At 38.0% G+C, this 17500-nt stretch overlaps 1 protein-coding gene across 1 annotated transcript in view; it reads left to right on the top strand.

Annotated features, from left to right (window-relative positions):
- Positions 1-17500, top strand: part of LOC115218349 (protocadherin-11 X-linked) — a 36264-nt gene that overhangs the window by 8101 nt on the left and 10663 nt on the right. Inside the window, exon 2 of the mRNA XM_029788110.2 lies at positions 11039-14152. Coding sequence (XP_029643970.1) covers positions 11534-14152 — 2619 coding nt within the window. The 5' untranslated portion in view covers positions 11039-11533. The remainder of the gene's footprint in view (positions 1-11038; positions 14153-17500) is intronic.

The raw sequence follows: 17500 nt of genomic DNA, 5'->3' as shown, positions 1-17500 counted from the left end.
TCTAAAGAATAAGTCCTGGGGTCGATTTGCTCGACTAAAGGCGGTGCTCCAGCATGGCCGCAGTCAAATGACTGAAACAAGTAAAAGAGTAAAAGAGTATTGTAGAAGTATAACCTATTCATTGGACATAAATTTTAGCAGCAAAATCTTACACTGATCCCAGTTGAGAAGCACTGATTTATATATATATGTGAAATGGGATTCTTTCAGTTTCCATCTACCAAATCCACTCATAAGGCTTTGATCAACCTTGGGCTAAGGTAGAAGACACTAGCCCAAGGTGCAAAGTGCAAGATGCCATGCAGTGTGATTGAACCTGAGACCACATGATTGAGAAGCTAACTTCTCCACCTCACAGCTTCCCCATATTCAAGGAAAAAGCACTAAAGTGATTAGTCATCATGCCTCTTGGAACAGGCCATATTTTTGGGTGGCAGTGGGAAGAAAGTGAGGAATGTGGATCTTGTGATGGTTATGACCCTTCTCATAGACATAGAAATACCTACAATATTCACTTGTCACTACCAACTGACATAATGTGAAGTGTTCAGTTGGTTTATTATAAACGACCACTTTTACTTCTTGTAATCTGATAGCAGCTTACCATAGCCACTTGGGATGATATCTGATATTCTCAGGGCGGTGAGCTGGCAGAATTGTTAGCACGCCGGGCGAAATGCTTAGCGGTATTTCGTCTGCCGTTACGTTCTGAGTTCAAATTCCGCTGAGGTTGACTTTGCCTTTCATCCTTTTGGGGGTCGATTAAATAAGTACCAGTTACACACTGGGGTTGATCTAATCAACTTAACCCGTTTGTCTGTCCTTCTTTGTCCTCTCTGTGTATAGCCCCTTGTGGGTAGTAAAGAAATAGGTATTTTGTCTGCCGTTACGTTCTGAGTTCAAATTCCACCGAGGTCGACTTTGCCTTTCATCCTTTCGGGGTCGATGAATTAAGTACCAGTTACGCACTGGGGTCGATATAATCGACTTAATCCGTTTGGCTGTCCTTGTTTGTCCTCTTTGTGTTTAGCCTTTTCTGGGTAGTAAAGAAATGGATATCCTCAATTGTTATAAAGCTATAATAATTTAGGTGTGGCTGTGTGGTAAAAATCTTGCTTTCCAACCACATGGTTCCATGTTCAGTCCCATTGTGTGGCACCTTGGGCAAGTGTCTTTTACTATAGCTTTGGGCTGACCAAAACCTTGTGAGTGAATTTGGTAGGCGGAAACTGAAAGAAGCCTGTCATATGTGTGTGTGTGTCTGTGTGTGTGTGTGTCTGTGCATGTGTGTGTGTCTGTGCATGTGTGTGTATGTCTGTGCATGTGTGTGTGTGTGTGTGTGTGTAAATATGTATCTATGTGCGTATGTCTTTGTGTCAGTGTTTTTATACCACCACCACCACCACCACCACTTGATAATTGGTGGTGGTGTGTTTATGTCCCCATAACTTAGCAGTTTGGCAAAAGACACTGATAGAATAAGTACTAGGCTCTCTCTCTCTCTCTCTCTATATATATATATATATATATATATGTATATATATGTATATAGATATAGATATAAGTATTGTGGTTGATTTATTTTATTAAAAATGTTTCTAATGGAATGGGAGGTTTGTGATACCTGTGGAGTATCTCCTTCTCCCATTATAATTATTTTTGCCATTTCAAGGATCTGGAACACGAAGAAGTTCAACAGCCATTCATTTACGGAGATCTCACTCATGTGGTTCACTCTCAGTGACCATCTTTATAGCAGCGCATGGTTTGTTTTAACTCCATACATGTGAGGTTCATTACCTCTGGAGATAAGCCTGTGGAGTCAGAGCGGGACAAGAGTCCGCTGTGGGGCTGCTGGCTGCGCAGTATTTCTCAGTGTAAGCATGAGGAGACATGAGAGAGTGAATGTCGTTGGTTTCTTGCTTAAATACTGGTTGCCGGTGAGAATCTTGTTGTTGTCCCGTGCATGGCAAATGGCTGCAGGCGAGATCTTGTTCAAAACGGTGCTGGCTTCTTGTGCCTCGCTACATGTTTTTCAAGATGGTGCCCCGGCATGGCTGCAGTGGAATGACTGAAACAAGTAAAAGACAAAGAAAGATAAAAGATATAGGATGCAAAACAGTATTAGTTGTCGGAGCACTGCATCCTTCAAAACTTCCATGCTTCCTGAGATTCGCCAACACTACACCTGATTTTCTCCCCTCCATACACACGCAAGCATGTATCTGACTCATACACTGTTCGCTTTCCAGACATTTGTACATTACTGCATATACTTTATACGCACTTTTGACAAGTTGTGTTTGCACCTGAGCACTGTATACAATAATCTCATTACTCTTTACTCTTTACTCTTTTACTTGTTTCAGTCATTTGACTGCGGCCATGCTGGAGCACTGCCTTTAGTCGAGCAAATCGACCCCGGGACTTATTCTTTGTAAGCCCAGTACTTATTCTATCGGTCTCTTTTGCCGAACCGCTAAGTTACGGGGACGTAAACACACCAGCATCGGTTGTCAAGCAATGCTAGGGGGACAAACACAGACACACAAACACACACATATATGTACATATATACGACAGGCTTCTTTCAGTTTCTGTCTACCAAATACACTCACAAGGCATTGGTCGGCCCAGGACTATAGCAGAAGACACTTGCCCAAGATGCCACGCAGTGGGACTGAACCCGGAACCATGTGGTTGGTTAGCAAGCTACTTACCACACAGCCATATTATTGTTATTATTACATTCGCTGCTTACTAGGAACTTACCGTTCAATGACATAGAGCGAAGTGTTCAGTTAGTTTATTACAAACTACTACTTTTACTTCTTGTAATCTAATACCAGCTTAGTATAGCCACTCTGGATGTTATCTTCAATTGTTATTAATAATTTTATACTATGATAATATATACTACAAACAGTTTGGAATAAATAGGAATGTGTCTATGGTTGAAGGAACTGATGAGTGACCTTCGTATCTTAGCCAAAGCCAAATTTAACACTATGGGTTTAGGAAAATACTTTAAGGGGAATGTTTTGTGTATCAAATACAATTACAAAATATGGTCTCTCGTTTTTAAGGTAGCAAAAACTGTTTCTAGGGCTGTTCAAAATCATTAAAAATAGCTGTCAAGGGTGTCAGCTCTAATAAAATCACTTCCTTGAAAGTTTGGAAAATACAGTAATTGCAGATATGAGATTGAATTTAATCTTTAAGCCAAGCGCTGAATGCAATGAACATGTTTAATTCTTATTATACCTCTTCACTAAAGTATGTTCTGCAAACCAGGCAAGATTAAGAAGCAGAAAGAAAGCTTTTATTTATAATATAGTGTTGAAACTCTTCGATTTGGATTATCAACACAATGTGTACAAGGAAGGTAACTCCAATAAAACCAATTGGAATTTGAGAAGATATTTAAAAAGGCATTATATGAAAGGAGCTTGTCCTTAAACCAACTGGTGAAAATAAGACATGTTTAACCCTTTAGCATTTAGATTACTCTGTCAAATGTAAAGCCTGTTTAATTACATTATTTAAAATTAATTGTACAGCATCTTGAACTCTGGGATATTGATGATGTCCCTGTTTATTTTTAGAATGACTTTGTTGGGTAGGTGTGAGAGGTCAGAGCTGGCTGGTTTGAGAATAAAACAAGAAGACAATTTTGGCCTGATATGGCCAGTTTAAACACAAAAGGGTTAAGTCTTGTTAAATCTCCTCAGTGAAGCATATTTTTCTCAGTTGGTGAAAAAAAGAAATAAGGAGAATTTAGTGAGACTATTTATAAATTTCAACAATGTGACTAAGAGAAAAAATTACTGAAGGATGATTCAGTTTATAAATTCATAAGAAATAAAGTGAGCTGAAACTATTCAATTGGGATTATGACTGCAATAAATTGACAGAAAAATCAAACGGCAAATTTAGCTTGTCAGAATCTCCTATTTTGGATTGTTGAACCTAAGAAGCATCAGATGTGGTGCACAAGAGAGACGACTGCGCTGGTATGGTCATGTGGCAAGAATGGATGAGGATAGCTGTGTGAAAAAGTGCCACACCCTAGCGGATGAGGGAACCTGTGGAAGAGGTAGACCCAGGAAGACCTGGGATGAAGTGGTGAAGCACAACCTTTGAACTTTAGGCCTCACCAAGGAAATGACTAGTGACCGAGACCTTTGGAAATTTGCCATGCGTGAGAAGATCCGGCAAGCCAAATGAAACCATAATCTCATGGCCTATGCCAGGGGCGTAACCAGACCACTTATATGTACCTTTTCCTTCTTTCGACACTAAAACTCTGCTTGTGAAGACCTGTTGAGGCAAGTGAAATCAATCAAAAGCAAAATCAAAATCAAAATCAAATTCGATGACTGGCGTCCATGCTAGCAGGGTGCAAAGAGCACCATACGAGTGTGATCATTGGCAGAGTGGCTAACCGGCTTCCATGCCAGTGGCACTTAAAGGGCACCATTCAAGCATGACCGTTACCAGCGTCGCCTTACTGGCACTTGTGCCCATGCTAGTAGGGTGCCAAGAGCACCATCTAAGTGAGATCGTTGCATGAGCAGCCAACTGGCTTCCATGCCAGTGGCACGTAAAAGGGCACCATTCGAGCGTGATCATTACCAACGTCGCCTTACTGGCACCTGTGCTGGTCGCATGTGTAAAAGGATTCGAGCGAGGTCGTTGCCAGTACTGCCTGATTGGCCCCCGTGCCGGTGGCACGTAAAATGCACCCACTACACTCTCGGAGTGGTTGGCATTAGGAAGGGCATCCAGCTGTAGAAACTCTGCCAAATCAAGATTAGAAACTGATACAACCATCTGGTTCGCCAGCCCTCAGTCAAAATCGTCCAACCCATGCTAGCATGGAAAGCGGACGTTAAACGATGATGATGATGATGTCACTTCTCAGTCAAGTTAAGGCTTTCATTAATGTGTATGCTGTAGTGAAAGAAACCTAATTAATTAGTAATACTTTCACGATGAGAAAGAAATTCAATATGTGTTGTTATTGTTGGATAGGAAAGTAACAAAAATACTAGTGTTAGACCACACTGGACTAGTTAGATCTCTTTACATTTATGCTCAAATCAAGCCAAGGTGGACTTTGCCTTTCATCTTTCTGACACCAATAAAATAGATACTATTAACACCTTCTTTGCAGCCTGTAAGGAGCTTGACTCCCCACTGGCAAGGAACTAAAGGATAAATTCTTCAGGGTGGATAACAGCTTATGAGTGGGTAGAGTAGGCATGTTGATAGTTGTGAAAGGGGTACATTGAAGTAGTGAGAGAATGCAGCAGAAAATTTAAGCTCCAGTTAGTCATGAAGAAAATGACACTAACATGCGGATCCCAATCAGCACTGGTAAATGAATTGAAGTCGTCCTGCAGACTACTTCAATAACAAATATCAGCTTCTGCAGTATACAGGGCTGCTATGAATATAGTACAAGGGACGGGGGTATCAAGTCACTTAGTACCCCCAACAGTTCTATTACACAAATGACCGACATATTTACAGCACATGTTTCTGAGAACCAGCTAGCCATCTGAGCACCAACAAATCAAGTGAACACAAAAGTCAAATAAACATTATTCACATCAGGAATAGGATAGACAGATGGTTGTAAATACAGACTTTCTCTGATGAAGAATGTACCACATAAAACATTAACTAGTGAATAGTGACTTCAGAGTAAGAACTAGACACCTCCAGAAACACAAGTCAACCTGGAATGGTAAGATATGATGACTAAGATATGATGACCTGCTGAAGACTACAGCTACAATATGCTTTGGGAAAATGTTCCTATTATTGTAATTCCTCGAGTATAGTCCGCCCCTGAGTATAATACGCAGGGAATTTTTAGGAGGCTGTACTTCTGAAAAACCTAAACCTTGTGTATAATATGCACCCCTTCTCTAAATGGAGTCAAGGAGGTCTATATAACGTCCTTGGTTTGTAAAAATGTATACAGTAACATCCTTTATTATTATTGTATATATAACATAATGCAAACGTGTAGCTTTTTTGTGCCTTTTGTTTGCAGAAAATAAAGAAATAACAGCAATAATGTTTAATAAATGTTGCTTACTGCAAGTTATGGATGATTCTTTTATGACTTCATTGCTTTCAGGCTTTAGCTTAAGGTGTTTTCGCGCCCGATATCACAAAATGTGTCTGAATAAACATTGTCGGACAGCAAATAGAGACTCAAACATTGCTTAGAAAATAATTTTCATTTTTAACCTCATGTATGATACGCACTAGGGATTTTGACCTTTAAATTTTGGGGAAAAAATGTGGATTATACTAGAGGATTTACAGTAAATGGAATATGACATAGTAATGGAACAGTACTGTGAAGCCAAAAAGATGAAGAAACTAACCTAGGTGGTCTGAAACAAGGGGAGGGTGTAAAGAACAATATCAAATTGAAGAGAAGTTAGATATTATATATAATCAGTCAGGGAAGAAACGAAAAAGTAGGAGATTTGCACATATTCTGTGATGTATTGTGTTTCAGATTACAAGGCAATGCACCAGAAAGAATCAAGACATTATTGAGGAGAAGTATATACAGAATGACAGTGGTACATTGTTCTTTCCTTCTCGAGCCATGCCTGGCTCATAAGGGCCAGTTTCCTGGTTTCCTTGGCATATAGGTTCCTTACCTGGATGGGATGCCGGTCTGTCGCAGGTGAGCTGCTAGATGCAGGAGGAAAGAGTGAGAGAAAGTTGTGGCGAAAGAGTCAGCAGAAGTTCGCCATTAACTTCTGCCGGAGCCGCGTGGAGCTTAGACGTTTTCGTTCATAAACACACCCATCGACCGGTTTGAGATTCGAACCTGCGATCCCTCGACCGCGAGTCCGCTGCTCTAACCACTAGGCCATGTGCCTCCACAGTGGTACATTGCTCTCACTGACAATGAAAAGGCTGAAACATGGCAATGCTATAATGAGGGCTTATTGACCAAGTAAAGAAAATAACTATTGAAGTTGACAACAGTATGGTTGAAAGGGGAATTAAGTATATGAATGTAAGTAAGGCAGCTGGACCATCAGAAATAGTTGCTGGGATTCTGAAAATATTGGATCTTTTCGGTTTGAACGGCAGTTTTTTCTAGCGGTGTCATATGAAATTGTCACCCATAATTATGACCCTAGTATCGATCTATTGCATTTCAATCTGTTTTAGGGTTAGGGTTAGGGTTAGGGTTAGGGGTGGGGGGAAGGGTATCTTTTTTCTTCACAAATGTAAATAAACCCAATCTGTTTCTTAAATGAGGGACATATTCATACGGCACAGAATGTTTTCACCTCAATAAACGTCATTGATTGGTTGAAATTGCAGAAAATGAAGAAAAAAAAAACAACAAATATCTTACAAACTATAGAATTTTCTCAATAAAGCCAAGAGAAAAGATGTTTTATAAACACATTTTACCAGTATACGAAGTTTAAAAGTGTTTAGTTACGTGGAAATTATTTTAAAAAACTGCCGTTCAAACCGAAAAGATCCAAAATATTTGGTGAAGTTACATGTTAGTCACTTACATAGTAAATAAAGATGCGTAAGAAAGGTGTCTTCCCAATGATTGGTCTAGTATTATCATCAACTACTACAAGGCCACAAAGACTGGTGAAAAATTAGTGCTCTTAAGTTACAGAAATGCAACGAACCAGTGATGGGTTCATTAGAAACCTGTAACCAATGGTGCCATTATTTACAAATTTTGGTAGGAAATAAAGTAAAATAAACTGAGACAAGCAATGGTGTACCATATCTAATGACTCAACACAGTAATATAGACTGATATCATCAGTCTATATTACTTGGAATCTTTGGGTTAGTAGCCCGTACTCTTAACCACTATGCCATTTGCCCATGGGTAATTATGGAGTGAATTTAGGGTTTATAAGCCCAAGTTCGATTCCAGTAATATAGACTGATATCGTCAGTATATATTACTTGGAAGTGAACTTGGAATCTTTGGGTTAGTAGCCTGTACTCTTAACCACTATGCCATTTGCCCATGGGCAATTATGGAGTGAATTTAGGGTTTATAAGCCCAAGTTCGATTCCAGTAATATAGATTGATATCGTCAGTCTATATTACTTGGAATTGAACTTGGAATCTTTGGGTTAGTAGCCTGTACTCTTAACCACTATGCCATTTGCCCATGGGCAATTATGGAGTGAATTTAGGGTTTATAAGCCCACGTTCGATTCCAGTAATATGGATTGGTATCGTCAGTCTTTCCCATTTTACTAATATAAATAGGTGCAACTGTAACTGCTTGGTAAGAAGTTTATTTCCCAACCATATGGTGTCAGGTTCAGTCCCAATGTGTGACACCTTGGGCAAGTGTCTTCTACTACAGCCCTGGGCCAACCAAAGCCACATGAGTGAATTTAATAGGAAAAAGAAAAAAAACTGAAAGCCCATTGTATATGTATGCATGCATGTATGCATGTGTGTGTGTGTGTGTGTGTGTGTGCATGCGTATTTTGCCCCTCTCACTGCTTGACAATTGTAGTTGGTTTGTTTATGTCCTCTCTAATTAGTTGTTCAGTAAAGGAGGCTGATAGAATATGTACCAGGTCTAATAGATAAGTACTTGTGTCAGTTTGTTCAAGTAAACCCTTCAAAGCATTGCCCTTGCGTGTCTGCAGTTCAAGATAAAAGATAAGTTCAAACAGAAGTATGTCATTAAGGGTTATTAAGATATGAATTAATTGCAAGTACTTTCTATACTTTATATTCGCTGCATATACTTTATATTTATAACTAAACAATATAATTAATCTATCCTTACTTAACTCTTTAGTGTTCAAATTATTCTGGCAAATGTAAAGCTTAATTATTCACATAGCTTTGAATTAATCATGTAATATCAAGGCGTAGGAGTGGCTGTGTGGTAAGAAGCTTGCTTACCAACCACATGGTTCCAGGTTCAGTCCCACTGTATGGCACCTTGAGCAAGTGTCTTCTACTATAGCCTCGGGCTGACCAAAGCCTTCTGAGTGGATTTGGTAGACAGAAACTGAAAGAAGCCTTTCGTATATATATGTATATATATACATGTATGTGTGTGTACATGTTTGTCTCCCCAACATCGATTGACAACTGATGTTGGTGTGTTTTCACCCCATATATGTATATATATATATGTATGTGTGTGTGTGTGTGTGCATGCGTATTTTGCCCCTCTCACTGCTTGACAATTGTAGTTGGTTTGTTTATGTCCTCTCTAATTAGTTGTTCAGTAAAGGAGGCTGATAGAATATGTACCAGGTCTAATAGATAAGTACTTGTGTCAGTTTGTTCAAGTAAACCCTTCAAAGCATTGCCCTTGCGTGTCTGCAGTTCAAGATAAAAGATAAGTTCAAACAGAAGTATGTCATTAAGGGTTATTAAGATATGAATTAATTGCAAGTACTTTCTATACTTTATATTCGCTGCATATACTTTATATTTATAACTAAACAATATAATTAATCTATCCTTACTTAACTCTTTAGTGTTCAAATTATTCTGGCAAATGTAAAGCTTAATTATTCACATAGCTTTGAATTAATCATGTAATATCAAGGCGTAGGAGTGGCTGTGTGGTAAGAAGCTTGCTTACCAACCACATGGTTCCAGGTTCAGTCCCACTGTATGGCACCTTGAGCAAGTGTCTTCTACTATAGCCTCGGGCTGACCAAAGCCTTCTGAGTGGATTTGGTAGACAGAAACTGAAAGAAGCCTTTCGTATATATATGTATATATATACATGTATGTGTGTGTACATGTTTGTCTCCCCAACATCGATTGACAACTGATGTTGGTGTGTTTTCACCCCATATATGTATATATATATATGTATGTGTGTGTGTGTGTGTGTGTTTGTGTGTCTGTATTTGTCTCCCTAGCATTGCTTGGTGTGTTTACGTCCCCGTCACTTAGCGGTTCGGCAAAAGAGACCGATAGAATAAGTACTAGGCTTACAAAGAATAAATCCTGGGGTTGATTTTGGTTGACAAGAGGCGGTGCTCCAGCATGGCTGCAGTCAAATGACTGAAAAGAGTAAATGCTTTGAGATTTTAAAGATGCTATTCTTTTATTCTTTTACTTGTTTCTCTTACTTGATTGCAGCCATGCTGGAGCACTGCCATGAAAGGTTTTTACCAAACAATTTGACTCCAGGACTTATTTTTACACTTGGTACTTATTTTTACACTTGGTACTTATTTTTACACTTGGTACTTATTTGTAAACCACTAAGTTACAGGCTTGCAAACAGAACAACATTGGTTGTGAAGCGATGGTGGGGGTGGCTGGACAACACTGACACAAAGACACACACACATAAATATATACATACATACATACAAAATGGCGGTGCCCCAGCATGGCCACAGCTCATTAGCTGAAACTGGAAAAATCAAATCAAAATCAAAATCATATTAGCTTGTCAAGAAAGTTCTTGCAGTTTTTAACCTTTAAATTCAGATGCATATATCTCGGCTCAAACAAAACTTTATTAATTGAAATAAACACCATCAGAATCAACACACTTTTGCCAACGCGGAACAAGTTTATTTATGCCAGTAGCATAAAAATCCTGCGTTCTGGTGGCGATGAAGTTGTTGAAGGCAAATGGCGTAGTGGTTAAGAGCACAGTCTACTAACCCCAAGATTCCAAGTCCGATTCCAAGTAGTAACCTGAACAATAACAACAACAACAACAATATTAATAATAATAATAATAATAACATTGAAAAATACTTTAGGAATGAGAACCCAGGTTTGAAATTTCCTCAAGGCACCTGAAGATGGCTGGAGGGTATATCAGCCGAAACAGGTGTTAACAACAAAGATGACAATAAATATCCATCGAATGTAAATAGTGTATATAATGTAAATAATGTATATAATTCCTCGTCTCTTAAATATACACCTGTACTAATTTTTTTTTTGTTTAGCATAAGAAGATGCAAGACTATGATTTTACATCGATTTAATTTATTTTTTCAGGAACTTTATGGTGATTGGAATGCATGAGTGAACAACGAAAATTTCACTGGAATGTAAAAACTGGATTACATTATCACTGGATTATATTATTATTATTATTGATCAACCAAGATTTTATTTGAGTATACACTTTGCTCAAGATATATATTATTGTAATAGGTGCTTTGGACTAAATTTGAACTATTAGAAAATATTCTCTTAATTGTTGAGACTTTATCTTATTCATATAAAAGTACTGGATTACTGGTTATCACTGGAATAAAATCAGAGTACTGATTATATAACATGTCACCAATAAAAACTTAAAAGACGATACACAGAAATATGACAAATGTATGAATTTAACACTGAATATTTTCATAAGAAAGAAATGCTTAGAATGTCTTTGAATCACTAATACATGTTTCATTATTGCATGAACCAACTGGAGTAACTTAAAATAGAGGATCAGAATTCTAATTATAATAATTTGTAACTAAACATTTCAAAACTAACATGCCTGCTTTATTAATTCTATTTTTCCTGGCATGTTTTGGATTTTGCCCTGTTATAGCAGAGCTAACTTTTCATGTTTATGAGGAATCACCAATATCTACCTATATTGGTTCTGTTTATGACACCAGTAAATCTAACAAGTCTAGCAGGTTTTTTTTCATTGAACCAAAGACTGATCTGTTTAGAATTAACAAAGATTCTGGAAAGATTTTTACTGATAAGCGTATTAACCGGGAAGACTTATGTGGATCTGATTCTTCATGTGCTTTGACTACGAAGGTCCGAATAGATTCAGTAACAATTGAAATAGTGACTGTGAAAATTTACATAGATGACATCAATGATAATGCTCCTATTTTTTATAAAATTGAAACTTTAAAGATTAGTGAAAACAGTTCACCTGATAAAATATATTCCATTGAAGAAGCATGGGATTTTGATTCAGGGAACAATTCTGCAATATATTATACATTGTTAGATGATGAAAATAATGCCTTTAGCTTGATCCAGAATGAGGGCCAACTGCAAGGCTTAAAAGTTAACAAGATTTTGGATTATGAAGAACAAACATTTTACCAGTTGACACTTGTAGCAAAAGATCAAGGCATTCCACAGAGAAGCGGCAGTACATTCATAAATATTACTGTGTTAGATGAAAATGATAATAGCCCAATATTTGAAAAAGTTGTCTATAACCAAACAATTTTTGAAAATGTACCTGTATCATCAACAATACTCAGATTGCATGCAGTCGACAAAGATTCTGGTGAGAATGGTGAAGTGAAATACAAGTTAAGCCATAAAACTTCTCTAAGTATTAGAGAAATTTTTGAAGTGAAAGAATCTTCTGGAACAGTTATTTTGAAAGGTAGTCTAGGTGAAAAATATCAATATTCTTTTGATGTAATAGCTTATGACCAAGGGTCAAGGAGGCATTCAGCATCTGTAACTGTTACCATTAATATTGTTGATATCAATGACAATTCTCCAGTCATTACTATTGATCCTTCATTGGCCAATGTATCAGAATCTGAAACTGTGGGCTCCCATGTAGCTGTTGCTTACATTCATGATAAGGATAAAGGTGACAATGGTAAAGTGAACTGTTCGATTGCTGTTAATAGTCAGTACTTTGACCTCAACCTAATTTCTTCAATAACTTATGAAATAGTCATTAAGCATGAACTGGATTTTGAATACATAACCACTTATAATATCACTGTTGAATGTGAAGATAATGGTATACCTAAACTAAAAGGTGAAAATACTCTTGTGGTGAGTGTCATTGATGAGAATGACAATCCTCCGGTTTTTACCAGTGACATCAAGATTGTTGATATCACTGAAAATAATAAAGTTCCTGAAATTATAACCCAGGTGAAAGCAACAGATAAAGATTATGGTATGAACTCTGAAATATATTACTACCTTGATTCTGACAATGCATCAGATTTTATTTTAGATAACAGAACAGGTGTAATCATGACAAACAAAATATTTGATAGAGAAACCATTTCAGTGGTACAGATTAAAGTTCTTGCAGTGGATTGTGGAATTTTACCTCTCACTGGCACTGGAACTGTACAGTTAAAGATACTTGATGCTAATGATAATATACCAAAATTTCAAAAGCAACATTATGAGTTTCATACATTGGAAGCTCAGGCAAGAAATGCCACAATTGGGACTGTAGAAGCAAAAGATTTGGATGCTGGGGAAAATGGAACAGTTACATATGTAATTGAAAACAGCAACAGAGCTTCAGAGCTCTTCACTGTGACTGATGGTGTTTTAAGGACTAAAGCTGTATTAAATCACAGGAAAGGGAGGAGATATGATTTCTTGGTTGTAGCTACTGACCATGGGAAAAAACCATTGAATTCATCAACAAGTATCACAGTAATTGTTGAAGATGCTAATGACAACCGTCCCTTTATTATTTACCCTAGTGTTGCAAACAACAGCATTTCAATCAGTTACGAAATGACCCTAGCTGACCGGCCTATTTCACAGGTCGTAGCCTTTGATGATGATGAAGGAGAAAATGCTAGGTTATCTTATTTCCTTGAAGATATCCCTGAAACAACCAGTTTTTTCAGAATTAATGAAACATCTGGTGAAATAATGCTGATTAAAAATGGTAATGTCAGCAGACCAAGACAAAAGTATAAATTATTGATTTCTGTTAAAGACCATGGTAAACCAGCACAAAATACTACTACAGTTTTATTTGTGAATATAACTGATGGCAAACCATTGACAAGCAAACCTAATATTCTTGAAATTATTTTACCAATATGTATAGTATTCATTATTCTAATTATCATTGGAATTGGATACATGTGGTCCAGAACTAATAAAGAGAAAAGACGATATTTTGCAAAGAGACATGAAGATGCTTCACTTCGAAGGAAACGAGATAATTTTCCTAAAGAAAATGAATTCAATAACAACAGTGGCAAGTCTGAGGCCTTGAAGAGAAGTACATCTGAAGGAAATGATGCCCAGTCTTTGCAAGGAAAGGAAAATAGCCATGAAGCAGCAGGTAGTTTACCTCCAGATATACACACACGAACAGAAGAAAGTGGAAATAATGTGTCCAAAGAACCATCATTCCAGGTAGGGTTTATATATAAATCTATATAATAATCTGATTATTTGTTCACCTGTTATACATTGGTTAGTGAGAGAGGTGGAGGTGGAGTAAGAATGAAAGAGAGAGAGAGAGAGAGAGAGAGAGAGAAGTGAAGAAAGAAGTGAGGAGGAAGTAGAGAAAAGTGATTAATATTAATACACTTAAGCCAAGTGGCCATGTGGTCAGCTGAAGGTAGAGGCAAAGAGAAAAAGACGAGAGAAAAGTGGGAGAGAGAAGTATTAACAACATGCAGTAGGGTGGGGAAGGAATACTTATTACATGGTTAAAAAGTTAAGGGAAAAATAGAGAGGTATGGACAGGGAAAGCAGTTATATTGAGAGAGAAAAAGAGAGAGAGAGAGAAAGAGAGAGAGAGAGAGAGATAGTGGTGCAAATGATGGTGTGTTTATATAGAAAAGTATTTTTTTTTTATTGAACTAAATTTTTATAGCAACCATTACATACGCATAAATGCAATTATTTATCAGTCTGCTCACTTAAAAAATTAATATTTGTTTATAAGGGTAAATTTAGCTTACACTCTGGAATCACAAGAAATATTGGTTGCAAGTTGCCTGAGAAAGTATGCACAAATACAGAGCACAGATCAGAGAGGAACAATGAGAGAATATAATAAAAAGAGGAAAAAGATAACACCGATGGAAATGTAAGGAAATGAATGTAGACAAACATCAAGACTATATTTAGAGAAAGTTAACCCTTTTGATACCAACCTGCCTGAAACCACCTCTCACTCTGTAGTACAAATGTCTTGTTTTCAAAAGTTCTGAAATAAAATCTTCCACCAAACCTTAGTCACAATTTATGTTCCTAACTCTAGCTTAATGATAACTAAGTTATTTTACTAAATTTTTTGTTATACTTAAAATTAATTGGGAGAAACACAGAGTATCTTTTATTACCATGTGTCTGTTTAGATACTCTGTGTTTCTCCCAATTAATTTTAAATATAACAAAGAATTTATAGGCGCAGGAGTGGCTGTGTGGTAAGTAGCTTGCTAACCAACCACATGGTTGCGGGTTCAGTCCCACTGCGTGGCATCTTGGGCAAGTGTCTTCTGCTATAGCCCCGGGCCGACCAATGCCTTGTGAGTGGATTTGGTAGACGGAAACTGAAAGAAGCCTGTCGTATATATGTATATATATGTATATGTGTGTGTGTTTGTGTGTCTGTGTTTGTCCCCCTAGCATTGCTTGACAACCGATGCTGGTGTGTTTAGGTCCCCGTCACTTAGTGGTTCGGCAAAAAGAGACCGATAGAATAAGTACTAAAAGGTGGTGCTCCAGCATGGCCGCAGTCAAATGACGGAAATGAGTAAACGAGTAAAAGAGTAAAAGAGAATTTAATAAAATAACTTGGAAGTCATAAACATGCCGATGAGAAATAACATCATTAGGTGAGACAAGCTGACTGAATCAGCTTTGCTGACTGACAGGTGACGGTCGTTTAGAAAGAGTGTGGGCTAAAACTACGCGCCCTCACTCGTCAGTTAAGGTGAGACAGTGTCACGTAACAACTTGCTGGGGCTGCCTGCTGGAGCCTATGTGGCAGGTATTTAAAGGGAAAAATTTGACAAGTCAGTCAGTCACCGGCTGACACTCGCTGACGATACATAGAAGAGGCCATGGAACAGAAGAATGAAGAAGAAAGAAGACATGCACCCAACACCAGAGCTGAAGACACCTCTGAAAGGGGGGGGGGCGCCACGTCAAAACGGTAGAGGAGTAGGGGCCAAAACCGGACGTGGTTCCTCCTGGTGATGTCTTGAGCTAACTGGATCCTATAAAGGAGCTGTTGTGGTAGCAGACCATGAAACACAGTTGTAATTCCTCATTAAGCTAGAGTTAGGAACATAAATTGTGACTAAGGTTTGGTGGAAGATTTTAATTCAGAACTTATGAAAACAAAACATGGCAGTGAAGCATGGTCTTTGACTACAGAGGACTTGCAAAGGCTTGAAAGAAATGAAGCTAGCATGTTCTGCTGGATGGGTAATGTCAGTGTACACACACAACAAAGTGTATATGATTTAAGAGGAAATCTGTGTAAGAGGCATGAGATGTGTGCAAGAGATAAGACTGTGCTGGTTTGGTCATTTGATGCATATGGATGAGGACGGCTGTGTAAAGATGTGCTGAGCTCTAATTGTGGAAAGAACCTGTGGAAGGGGTAGACCCAGGAAGGCACGGTATGAAGTGGTGAGAAAGGGTCTTTGGGCACTGGGTCTCACTGAAGAAATGAAAAAGGGACCAGGGGTTTTGGTGATTTGATGTACTTGAGAAGACACATCAAGCCAAGTAAACTTGCTGTCATTCATACAGGCTTGTTCTTTACACGTGCTGGTGTCACGTAGAATGTACTTGTGCCAGTGCTGTGTGTGCACACCTTGACCAGTGGCACACAAAATTCATCCAGCACACTCTGAAGTGGTTGGCATTAGGAAGGGCAACCAGCTGTAGAAACCATACCACAACAGACAATTGGAGTTGGCCAGCTCCCTGCCTTGAAAGCTTAGAAAGAAGTCACACAGGTTACTGGAGTACATGTAGTCTTGTAGAAATTTCTCAGCCAATATTAGAGGCATAGCCATGTACTTTGACTGTTACTAGAAGTTATGGATCTTTTCGGTTTGAACGGCAGTTTTTTAAAATAATTTCCACGTAACTAAACACTTTTAAACTTTGTATACTGGTAGAATGTGTTATAAAACATCATTTTCTCTTGACTTTATTGAGAAAATTCTATAGTTTGAAAGATATTTGTCATTTTTTTTCTTCAATTTCTGCAATTTCAACCAATCACTGATGTTCATTGAGGTAAAAAAACATTCTGTGCCGCATGAATATGTCCCTCGTTTAAGAAACAGATTGGGTTTATTTACATTTGTGAAGAAAAAAGATACCCTTCCCCCCACCCCTAACCCTAACCCTAACTAACCCTAAAACAGATTGAAATGCAATAGATTGATACTAGGGTCATAATTATGGGTGACAATTTCATATGACACTGCTAGAAAAAACTGCTGTTCAAACTGAAAAGATCCGAGGTTACTTGCAAGCCAAAGCAAATGAAGCCGGATAAAAGAACACAGCTAATGAAAAGCATTAAATTTATGAAGGAAGAGCAAAAGTGGTGGAAAGGCTGTATTCCCCTTTAGTTGAGTGTTAGCAGAAGTAGCTGATTGAGAGGTGTTAACAGATGAGAAAGGGAAGCAGGAAGCCTCTATGAAATCAACCTACTACAAGTAACAACTGAGACTCCCATACTGTTTCCACAATAGATAGCTGTATAGTCCTAGATGTCCTTGTCTG

The sequence above is a fragment of the Octopus sinensis genome, linkage group LG13, assembly GCF_006345805.1.
Source record: "Octopus sinensis linkage group LG13, ASM634580v1, whole genome shotgun sequence".
NCBI lineage: Eukaryota > Metazoa > Mollusca > Cephalopoda > Octopoda > Octopodidae > Octopus > Octopus sinensis.
This window is presented reverse-complemented; position numbering and strand designations above follow the sequence as displayed.